Source organism: Taurulus bubalis (assembly GCF_910589615.1).
Source record: "Taurulus bubalis genome assembly, chromosome: 20".
Lineage (NCBI taxonomy): Eukaryota > Metazoa > Chordata > Actinopteri > Perciformes > Cottidae > Taurulus > Taurulus bubalis.
This window is the reverse complement of record NC_136608.1, coordinates 8,782,529-8,794,207: the sequence shown is the minus strand read 5'-3', so window position 1 is coordinate 8,794,207 and position 11,679 is coordinate 8,782,529. Positions and strand designations below refer to the sequence as shown.

The 11,679-nt window shown below is 40.9% G+C and overlaps 1 protein-coding gene across 1 annotated transcript; it reads left to right on the top strand.

Moving 5' to 3' along the window:
* Positions 1 to 683: 683 nt before the first annotated feature.
* On the top strand, positions 684 to 7,321 carry pus7l (pseudouridine synthase 7 like). Its single transcript, XM_079235751.1, has 9 exons — positions 684 to 752; positions 1,300 to 2,131; positions 2,630 to 2,789; positions 2,976 to 3,195; positions 5,283 to 5,463; positions 5,703 to 5,868; positions 6,140 to 6,248; positions 6,553 to 6,606; positions 6,693 to 7,321. The coding sequence occupies exons 2-9, from the start codon at positions 1,345 to 1,347 to the stop codon at positions 7,065 to 7,067; spliced, it is 2,052 nt and encodes a 683-aa protein (XP_079091877.1). The 5' UTR covers positions 684 to 752; positions 1,300 to 1,344; the 3' UTR covers positions 7,068 to 7,321.
* Positions 7,322 to 11,679: the final 4,358 nt, after the last annotated feature.

Genomic DNA, 11,679 nt, shown 5'->3' with positions numbered 1-11,679 from the left:
TACAGTGGGAAGTGTGTGTTCTGTTTCAATTATACATTATTAATAAAGTATAAAGTAAGTGTATACAGTAAGTGTGCTTACAAGCAGCAAAGATAAGATATGTGGTAAAATAAGATGATCAGATATCTGGCAGCACAACATGATGAGTCATTTCTAGGAATTGCTATTGCTCAAGGTATTTCCAGAAAACGAGAGCTCTGAAACAAAACCAACTGTGATTGAGTGGTTTGGGACCAAACAGCTGGTAAAAGTGGAGACATTATCCAGCTTACAACCCAGTGCCTACTGAAGGCAGTATAGTGTGTCTTTTACTTTGAAAGTAAAAATCCTAATTTAAAACACCTGATACATTTGGTTCTATTTTATGGTTGATCGCACAGATATAATAAAAACAAATGTTTTCCCCAGAGGACATTTGTTTTATTTGTTTTAGATATCATATCACTATTATTTATTTGCATTTATATATATTTGTTTTAACATGTTCGGATATTATTTTAGACGTAACTGGGTTCTTATTATTATCAGTAAAATCCTCCAAAAATATATTTCTATCAGCACACACAGCATTATTAAAATAAAATTGCATTTAGTGCTTCACGAACGGACCATGACTGGTATCGGCCCCTTTAAGAAAGGTCACATGAAAGTCACGTGACGCGGAAGTATACTGAATCGTTTCAGCGTTGTTGTGTTTACATCAACAGCTCCTCGTCTACACACCGCGTGCAGGTTCGTTGAGTAAACAAACAGTTAAGTTATCATTATTCCTTCACAATGAAAGTATATTCCCGTTTCAAATGCAGGCATGTGTTTCATTTCCTTTGTTACAGCACGTTCAGCTCTCTGTCAGCAAAGTGGGGGTAGGATTTATGTGTCGGATACGCATCTTACTGTAAATTATCGGCTATTTCGCCTGAATAACCAAGGCGATAAGCAGTATTACATCACCTATCGTTTTAATAAACCTCCTGACATTATTTTTTAAGGTGTGCCCCAACTCTGACCGCTGGAAAAACGCAGGCTTTCAACCTTATTTTTTCTTTCTTCTGTGCCGTCTGATGTATTTATCGCATGAGATGTATCTATCTTCTGTGTCGGATCTGATTTTGTATAAATGTTTACATTCTATTTTGGATTCAATCTTTTAAATTGTTTTCCCTCTGTTTCTCTTAGATACAAGTAGCACACTGTAAAATAAGTGTGTGAATTGTGCCATATAAATAAACGTGCCTTGTTTTTTTTGTCTCCAGTAACAGCTGACACATTTAGTTAAAATTGTATCTTTTTCCTTTTCAGAAACAGGAGTAAGTGAAAACTCTGCAGTGTTTGGATGAAGTGACCATGAAGCAGGACAGTGATGCTGTGAACATCCCTGTGTGCTTCATATCGAACCATGAAGGTTTTCTCGGAAGCATCAAAAACCTTATCAAAGACTTTGTGGTGACTGAGATAGACGTCACTGGACAGCGCGTTAACACAGCAGCGGCCACACAGACACCAGACTGTGCCTCCCCAGATAAAAACGATGAAACCGATGCCGAATGTAAGTGGAAAAATTATTCCTCAGTCTCACAGGACACGGATGTGGCAGCCGATTGCGGGCTAGATGTCACCGTACCTAGTCCAGGCAGTTTTGATTTAAGTGTGATTTTAGGCCAGTCAGTCAGCGAAGAGCTGGAGCAGTTTGTGTTGACTCTCAAAGAAAAGCCAAACAAGCAGGAGCTATCTCTCGGATCCTTCTCTGACAAACACCACAGAGCTAACGTCCATCGGGCCGTCAGACACCGCTTCCCCTTCCTCATGACAGTCACCATTCAGCCTGAGATCAGGGTGAGGGAAGACCCAGACTACAGAGAGCTCTCCCATCTGGTCACGGAGGACGAAGCAGAGGACTTCTTCAGGTTCATAGACGCCAAAGTGCGAGGTTCATCCTATACGTTCGGACCTGATGACGATAAGGATCACAGGACAACAGTCCACCACTTCCTCAGCCGAAGGTTTGGCAAACTGGTGGAGACTAAGAGCTTCACCGACCAGGGGACGACGGCAATCTCGGTGAGGCTGAGAGAGCAAGGGAGGCCGAAGAAAAGAACAGCAGAGGAACGTAAAGAGGAAGAAGTTTACACTGGTATGGGGATGAGTTGTAACTTTTTAAAGATTGATTATTTTCTCAAATGACACTTAACATGTCAGAACATAGCCCACGGGGACGTCTTTAAATTGCCTTTTTTGTCAAACCCACAGTTCAGAACCCAAAGTTATTCAAAAATACTAAAAACACTAAGAAAACCAGCAAATATTCACATTTAAAAAGCTAAAATTCAGGTTTGTTAAAAAAATGACTTGGCTCTAATTCTATCAGCCTCTGAAGGCATATCAATAGGCATTTTCTTGATGTTTGTAAGATAAGATAATGTATTAATACCACAATTGAATTCAATTGTTACAGCAGCTCAAAAGTCAGAGAAGACAGGAAAATATGTGATTAATGAAAATGAGGCGGATATATATAAAAAAACATCCTGACCAATCATGAAAACACCCTGTGGTGTATATGTGTGTGTGTGTGTGTGTGTGTGTGTGTGTGTGTGTGTGTGTGTGTGTGTGTGTGTGTGTGTGTGTTCAGCTTTCACTCTGCGTAAGGAGAACCTGGAGACTCTGGAGGCCATCAGCTACATGGCAGCCGCTCTCGGGATCCTGCCATCAGATTTCACCTACGCTGGGATCAAGGATAAGAGAGCCATCACCTACCAGTCCATGGTGGTCAAGAAGGTCTCAACTCAAAGGTAGTTCTGGGTGTCTTACAGGGATTTTTGTTTGGGAATCATGTTTCCCTATTCATAAATTAGCGAGACAAACTGCAGCAATCCTAAAATGTTAAAGGGTTGTACTCTTGTTAGATTTTCCTCTGAAACCTTGCACGTATTGCCAAAAATCCCCCAACTGATTTATTTGATGTTATTGATTACCAGGTTGAAAGAGAAGGCGGCTGAGTTCGAGAAGAGAGGGATGCGTCTCTCCCAGATCCGCTCCGTCAGCGAGCCCCTCAGGCTCGGGCGACTGCAGGGGAACCACTTTGACCTGGTGGTCCGCGACCTGAGGCCTCACGGGGCCAGTGACGCACACTCCTCTGGTGCAGACACACACGCTCGCCTGGCACCGCTGGTGAATGAAGCACTGGAGAACGTCAAGGTATATTCAAATTCTCTCCAATTACTTTCATGTTTCTTTTGTGACATCACACTTTGACAAAATGTGATATGCTCAAAACAGTGTATATTGTCACAGACTTGCTGTTACTGTTGTCCTGAAAAATAAATAAATCTTGTCCTAATCTAGATACACACAAAATATAATTTGTGACATGTGAACCACCACAAATTAAAGTCATGTCTCCCTTTCTATGTAGGTGTCACAGTTATTATCTTAATGTCTAAAAAAAAAACTCATAGAGAGAGTCTTGATTTTTTTTTTTTAAGACTTTACAACTTTAAATTTCTGTCTTGAAGGAGTAATAAGGTCATTGATGCAGCCTTTTTGCCTAGCGTATAAGATCAAACAAAACAAAACAAGACAATTTAAGCTTTATCTTAATATTTGAATTTCAATAGTTCCACATGTTGTCTGTGTCGAATGTAAACCTGCATTTACCAAAATAATAATAATACATTTATAATGGAGATTTACATTTACAGGAATAACACATAATTTGTTACTTCCTTTACATTTCTTCTCTTGGAGTAGTGATGGTAAAGCCTTTACAGCTTTAGAATCAGGACAAGGCACCTTCTTTCATTATAATACCAGAGCTATCCTTTAAAATGAGATTCCCTTGTGTTGTCTTGGGGTCAAAATGACCCATCAACACACATACATATACACTCGTACACAGGTCATTTTGACCCCAAGACAACACAAGGGTTAAAGCATAGGTCTACTAACAATCATTTCCTGTGAATATCTTATTCCTGTGTAACATAGAGCTTCACTATATTCAAAACACTACCAATATTGCACTGGCTGATATTTTTCTTCATTACGATGAATGGATGAAATGGTTATTGAAGTTTGTTTTGAACCAATCCCGCTTCCTGCTGTTGTATCCTTACTAAAGCACCACATGTGTATTTATCCGCAGCTGAAAATAGGACACAACAAATGCACTATTTCCTCCCATTTGAGCAGTGGCGGGCCGTCAGGGCCTGCTAAGCCTTCTCTGCTGGCCTAAACAGAATCACAAAGTTTAAATTTAAATTGTGTATGATCTTTTTATAATTTAAAAAAATATATAATTAAACGTTATAGCTGTTTCATTGTTTTTCACAGATGCACTACATGTATTATAATACTTTTTCCATATTAGCTTATTTTCTCATTGCACACCTCCTGTGTTCCTCTGTTGCCTTCAGCCTGCTGCGAGGCCACTGTTTAACAGCGCTCATCCAATCACATTTCACTCCTGTTTCTCTATGGAATTAGAGAGCTGATTAAACTATATGAGAAGGCCTGCTAGCATCTGTTTTGCTGTACGGCCTGCGTGACTATTAATGTGCGCTGTGATTGGTCAGTGTGTCAGTACACACCCTGGAACTGAAGCGCACCCATAAACTGTACAACAGCGTTGCTGAACTTTTTTTTAAGGAGAGCAGATGGACTTTGTCTTTAATGAACAGCATCTGGTAAGTTTCCTGCTTTTTGTGTGTTTTCATCTATGTTGGCGTTGTGTTGATGTGTTTATGGTGCGGTTTTAAGGGGTTGGGCTGGTCAGGTGTGTCAGTCAGGACGCACAACATCGTCGAGGCGAGGTTGGAGGCGTCCGACTGAGAGGTGCTGTAACTGTGTTGCTTAGCGGGGTGTCTGCTGGTGGTTGAAGTGGCTTCGTGGGTCTGTCCCCACACCTCCCTCCATGCTCGTGGCGGTGCCGTGTGGCCCGCCACTGCATTTGAGTAATAATTTGTGAAAACTACAGTGGCCAACAGTTTGAGGAAATTATTGTACCTTTTTTGGGGGGGGTTGGGGGGGGGGGGGGGGGGATTAAATTATATTTTTTGACACAATTTTGAAGATTTTCACCATCAGTAGGATCTCAAGGACTTGGTGTACAGACAGGCCAGGAACAACAGGCAGTCTTTTTATGAGATTTGTTTATAGCCTCATGCTTAGGATGCTTGCTGTTCCCATATAACTCCTTCTGTTCAGTAGTACTTGAAATATGCCAGTGATCTTTCAAATGAGCTACAGTACAAATAGATGGTCATTTGATTTGTTACTCTTTGCAGGCCAGAGGTTTTGTCAACTACTATGGACCACAGAGGTTTGGGAGCGTGAAGAGCGTTCAGTCTGACCGCGTAGGCCTGGCTTTACTCAAAGAGGACATGGTAGGTGCTGTGCGTCTCTTCTTCACTCCAGATGACGGCAATGATCCTCAAAACCACGCTAAGAGACACTTCCTGCAAACAGGTGAGAGCGACCACTTTGGTTTAATTTGTCCTGAAAGTGATGATCGCAATGTTGGGAGTAGTTGTATTACAGCAACTACTCAGTTCTTCTTTATTTCAAATTATTTGCTGAAATCCATCATATTTTGTTTGAAAATCTGTGTTGAGAGCAACTAATGAAGCATATTTCTGAATAATGTTTAGCACATAGGAATTCAACATGCTGCCTCCTTCTTCTCTCCCCTGCTTCTCCATCACCAGATAACGCCAAGGAGTCTTTGGCGCTGATGCCGTTGTCGAAAGCCAGAGAGCGACTGATGCTTCGGGCCCTGAACCGCTACGGTACCGGTCCGGATGGTTGTACCCAAGCTTGGCTCAGCCTGCCCCACAGCATGAGAGTCTTCTACCCACACGCCTACTGTAGCAGGTCAGCTGCAAGAAAAATACTACTTGTTTCCTTCAAACACTTACTGTAGATTATTACTGCCGACTATTGAGCAGCTCCACTGCAGAAATTAGGAGATGAAGACATTTACACTTTGACTTTGATTGTTAAAAAAGGAGCCTCTCATGTATTGTCTCATTACAACTGAGTAAAAAGATGGCATCTGATTTTCAGAAAGGTTTAACCCAGCATCTCCTGCTTTAATCTAGTTCATTCTTTTTCATAACTATGCGGATGTGCTTGTGGTTGCCAGAGTGTGGAACGAGGCGGTGGCACACAGGCTGACCACTCTGGGCCACAGTGCCAGACGAGGAGACCTGGTGTGGATGCAGGACGATACTGGAGAATCCAGCTTGCCTCAGGTAAGAGAGGGGGATTTGTTTTTTGGGAGAGTATCAAAAGAGGATTTAATATCTGAGATGGAACGCACGTATCTTTTTGTTTTGAGTTTTTTGCAACTACACTTGTGAGAACACTTGTCCCCTGATGGAGTAGCTCAAGGATCTTTCAGCAGTAAAGAGGCTTATTAAAGGACACGTTCTTTTTTTCCGGGGATTGTGATTGTGACGTCTTGATCGCTGGGCACTCTCAATGTTCGGACATCTTGTCACATTGTGCAAAAACCACATCCAGGCGACTGATCGTTCCTCCTTTTTGATTTTCCAGATCCATGTGGTGACGGACCAAGACGAAGACGAAGGAGTGTACACACTGGGACATGTATGTAGTTCAGGGAAATCCCTCCACTTTAAATGCTACTATTTCTTTCTACTTGTCTCACTGTTGTGTTTTTGTTAACCTGTCAGGTGTTACTACCAATGCTGGGAAATACTGTGAAATATCCAGAAAATGCCATGGGGACTTGGTTCCAGGAGAGACTGGCCAGAGATGGACTGGAGGACTGTCGCTTCAGAGTCAGCAGCCTCAAACTAAATCTGCCTGGATGCTACCGCCCCCTGCTGGCCTCACCAAGCAATCTCAGCTACCAGCTGCAGAGAGCAGCCTGTGAGGAGGGAGGAGGAGAGGCGATAGGGAACAGCAGTAGAAATAGTGACAGGCAGCTGAATGGCAGTGCAGCAGAAGGGAAGCAGGACTCGCTCACTCTCACCTTAAACTTCGACCTGGACTCCTCCTGCTATGCTACTATCTGCCTCAGAGAGATCATGAAGTGTGACCCCTAGAGGTCACGGGACATTGTTCCTGTTGTATTTCTATATATGTTGCAGGAAAGAATGATTTTTTTTTTCTTGTTTTTAGTTTTGTAACCCATCATTGTGATACATTATTAGTAGCCTTTTGATTTGTTGTTGATGTATTAAGCATACGACTGTGTTTATAAATTGGAAAAATGCATAATGTGCAATTGATAAAAGAACTGAACAAATCTAAATGTTAAACCGTGTAAACAGTGTTAATGTTTTGTGCCATGAATAAAACTTTTAGAAATAATTACACATTCTGCACTTTTATTTTGAAATGCCAAGTTTTTCCAACTCAAAACAATCTCTGTTTGCATCCTCTCCCCATTTGGATTACTCTGCAATTCATCACAGCTAAAGGTTTTACAAATGTGAAAAGGGCTCAATTTCTTTCACCGTTATTTGTAATAATTGGTCAACAAATAACTTGCATGTCTTCCAGTATAACTATGTGCTGAATAAGTAATCCTAATTATCCTTCTATTACTGAGAGAATGATCAGGTGCAGTGTCAGAAAGATACAGACAATCACTTTTCCATTTCAAACAAACATTATAAAATAACTATTAAATGTGGTCCTTTTGGATTTACTACAATCCACTATTAGTTGTATATTTCTCCAGCTGTGACCATTTCCTTTATGCATTGCATTGTGGGACAACGATGTCCATCCATCGGCACTCAAGGATTCACTTGAATTAAACTCATCTGGCAGTTTGAGATACACATAAAGCAAATGCAGTCTGAATCAACAGTCCTGCATCAATAACGTCCAACCTGATAACGGCTATATTGTAGTAGTTGTAGTGTGCACAGTGAGTGCTTTCAGTATACTTAATTCAATAACTTTACATTGTTAACTCATTGCATACTAACAATTAAAAGTAGTTTTTATTACAGAATTGTGATACTTCAGATGGATGCTCATTGTACTTTCCACTCACGACCATTAGATGGAGACAACACACAATCAAAGTTACTCATGTAACAATGTGTGCTCCTAGTCCTTTAAATCTAAATTATGCCCTCTTATTTGTAAACCTGTGAATGTTTTCCACAATATTACCCTCAGCCATGTTTTCATGACTGAGTTCCTACGGTGAGAGAAAAAACGACCTGCACCACATGACTAAAAGGACAATGATGTTGATGAGTATATTACACTGTGGGACCAAATCCATGCTGCCAGTTCATACGATCCACTCTCACAAACATAACAAATATAAAATAAACCGTGCACCAGCAGGAGAGGCATTTCAGAACCAATATAAAATATAATGAAGCATAAAACTCTGCTGTAATTAAGGTCCTGAGGGGCAACATCCGATCTGTATTACAGTTGAGCCAGCTTGCCCTCCTGAGATTAATTTATGCAGTTTTGATGAGAATGTTTAAAGACAGCAGCATATGAATCCTCATGATTAACCCACATATACCTCTGGGCTATTTCTTTAATACTCCTTACTGTAAGCAACGTGGAAAGCGACTATATGGATGTTTTAGTTGGAGGTGGGTTCTGACACGGAGCCTGTCGTCAACCCGCAGCTCTCTTTGATAAAGTGCCTGCCTGTGAGCTCAACCGTCTGCCAAGGAGACACATTAGCAGTAATGAGTTTCTTCGCTATTTGAGGAGTTTTGTTACAAAATGACACACAATCCACCAGAAAGGAGAGTGGATAATTGAAATCCTTGCAGTAACACTTAATGACGGAATATTAAACGCTTCTTGCCATGCAGTAAAACTTTATCTTGACAGAGCTTCTTCACATTTCCTACGCTCATAAAACCATAACGATCTTAGCGTTTTAAATAGTTGTTGCATGTTGCCATTAAATGAAACTTTTTTCGGAGTTGCGTGCTGCATGATTCCCATGTCCCCCCTGACCCAGTAGACATAACGAATGCATCATCAACTGTCAAACTCGCTTAAACTCTATGTTTTGTTCTGTTGGCCAGAACGAATCAGCCAATAATCACAGAGAACCTGATTTACACTGATTTCAACCTATAGATGCCACGTCCACACAGGCTCCTGAAGACTAAATCCCATGTTCCATCCAAAGTATTGAGTCAAACATATAAGTGTATAATTTACTTTTGCACTCAAACCTAAGTATTACTCAGTCAAGAAAAATATATCCTTTAACAAGTGTTATTTTTATTTTTTATTTTCATGATAGTAATCTAAAACAAGTGCAACTATATTATAAACTATAACAAGAACCAATTAGCAATGAAAGCATCCCTCTCTTTGAATAGTAGAGGATCTAATTATTATCCATCTCCTGCCTAAAAATAAGAATGATCCATCGCCAGATATAGACTTTACTGGCACACTTTTGTGATTCTGTACTCATAGAATACACTATATTGTATTGTGCTTGCTTGGCTAAAGCCCAGTGCGGTTACAGTAAAAGTAGAATTGGCCTGATTGGTAGTGAGAACAGGACTTCATCTTGCTTTGCTATGATTCCTCTACGCAGACAGAAATGGACGAGTGGCTTTTCCCCATCGTCGGGCTCAATCCTGTTCCAGCCGGCTGTAGATAAATGTTGACCCACTTCAGCGGCAAAAGATGACAACTTTACTACTCGTCTCGCTTGGTTGAAAGGCAGAGCAAAGGCTTGAGAATGAGGGGGAAGTAAAGGGTTATGAAAGACGTGCAGCGTGGATGTAAAGAGATATATTTCTACTCAGAAAGAGAGACCCAGGAGGAGGAGGAGGAGGAGGAGGATGCCAGGGGTTATGAAAGACACAGAGCAGTACGGCTTTCTCTGGCCAAGTTTTTTTTTTGCAGCCCTTTAAAGGCCCTCAAACATATTTTCTAAATCAGCTTCATACTATGAGACATGGGTCCTCCGTGAATACAAAGCTTTCTTCCAAGGTTTGAACAATCTTTGCTTGCCTTGAGAGAAGGTTTTTCTATGCGCTCTTAGAACTGGTTTGAAGTGGACGGGGCACAGTGGTAAAACGCTGATGTCACATACTTCTGTGCACCAATAAGAATAAAATAGTAATGAGCAATATCTGCATCAAAAGCTGAAGTCAGTTGCTTTTGTTTGACACGTTCTTGTTTTCTTGCTTTCTTTTGCCATCGTTGTCAATCTACAGTGATGAAACCAGCTAACCAGATGTCAACATTTAGCTATTCTCCTTTTGTCGAAGGATATTTCCCAAACTTTAACTTTAATTGCAAAAAATAAAGATTTGAAATTTGGATTTGAAAGTTTACGGTGGCTTTTCGGGTGAGAGCCATATACTGTATAAGTATAATGAATAGCTAACTGGTATTGGTCTTGAAAACACCTAAGGAGGAAGAAGATGAAGGCCGGATGGACCATCATGTTCTGATTGGATCAGCCTGTTCTGAGCTCATGGTAATGTAGAAGGTTCACACACACACACACACACACACACACACACACACACACACACACACACACACACACACACACACACACACACACAAAGCTCCTCGTTCACGATTAGACATATAAACATTCCAGCCAACTCTGACCTGCCTGCGCTGTCTGTTCTCCAGCTAGTTCCTTAGCAAGTGGTCGGCCTTGTTTTCAATAGAGGAGATGCAAATACGTGACGTGTGTGAATTTTGAAAATGCATTTGCCTGTGTGTGTTTGTGAGCTTGTCTGTGCCTGCGAAAGACAAAGCAGAAAGCGTGTGTGTGTTTTTTCTGGGACCCTGTCAACCTTGTTGCTGCAGGAGTATTGTCCAGACGTGACAGCCTGTGTACACAAGGTGGCTGAGCACAGTCAAGAGTGGCTGGATGGAAGCATAAGCAACGCTGCTGTTTGTGCAGTATGTGCCTCTTTACTTTTAAGCTGCCGCATTAATGTGACTATCCAGCGTTGTCTTCAGAGCTCCCGACGTTACATTGCAGTCTTTTATTTATGTGATTTATTGAACTGATGTAGTTCCCCTGAGCATTCCAGTTTCCTTGTATTCCGGCTCTCTTTCTCTCTCATTGGCTGTCTGTGTATAGACACATATATAGCTTCAAGAACAAGGTTCAACAAGCTTATAATAATTTGGGAAATGCAATAATGATATGAATGAAGATGAATTTGGCATTGTAATGTACTGCATCATCATTTGGCGTCAAGACAGATCGAAATCAAATCAAATTAAAAGAAAAAAATCAAATGTTAAATGTCAAATCATAACTCATAACCCTTTCTTATTGTTCCTGTCTCTCTCCACTGACCGCAATCGAAGACTAGTAACGTCTTGCTGTGTCCTTATTTGCACAGAAAAACAAATCGGGAGGCAAACTGAGGCAAAATGATATTAATTAATCATTTTCATTCGGAAAACTCCAAGGGGTCCATGACAATGAAATGTCAATGAACGAAAAATAAACCATGCAGGAATAAACTAATTAATGAATGCAATGAACGCACCCGGGTAAGGGTAACTTGGTCATTCCCTATATCGTCTTATTGTTAGTGGGAAGTCTCTTTAAGAATGGCTTTAGTTTCACATTTCCCACACCCCATCTTGTCTGTGAAGCTTCTGACAGTCAGGCTTTCTACTTCAACATGACATGGTGAAAGAACGCTTGTTGTTAAATGACGA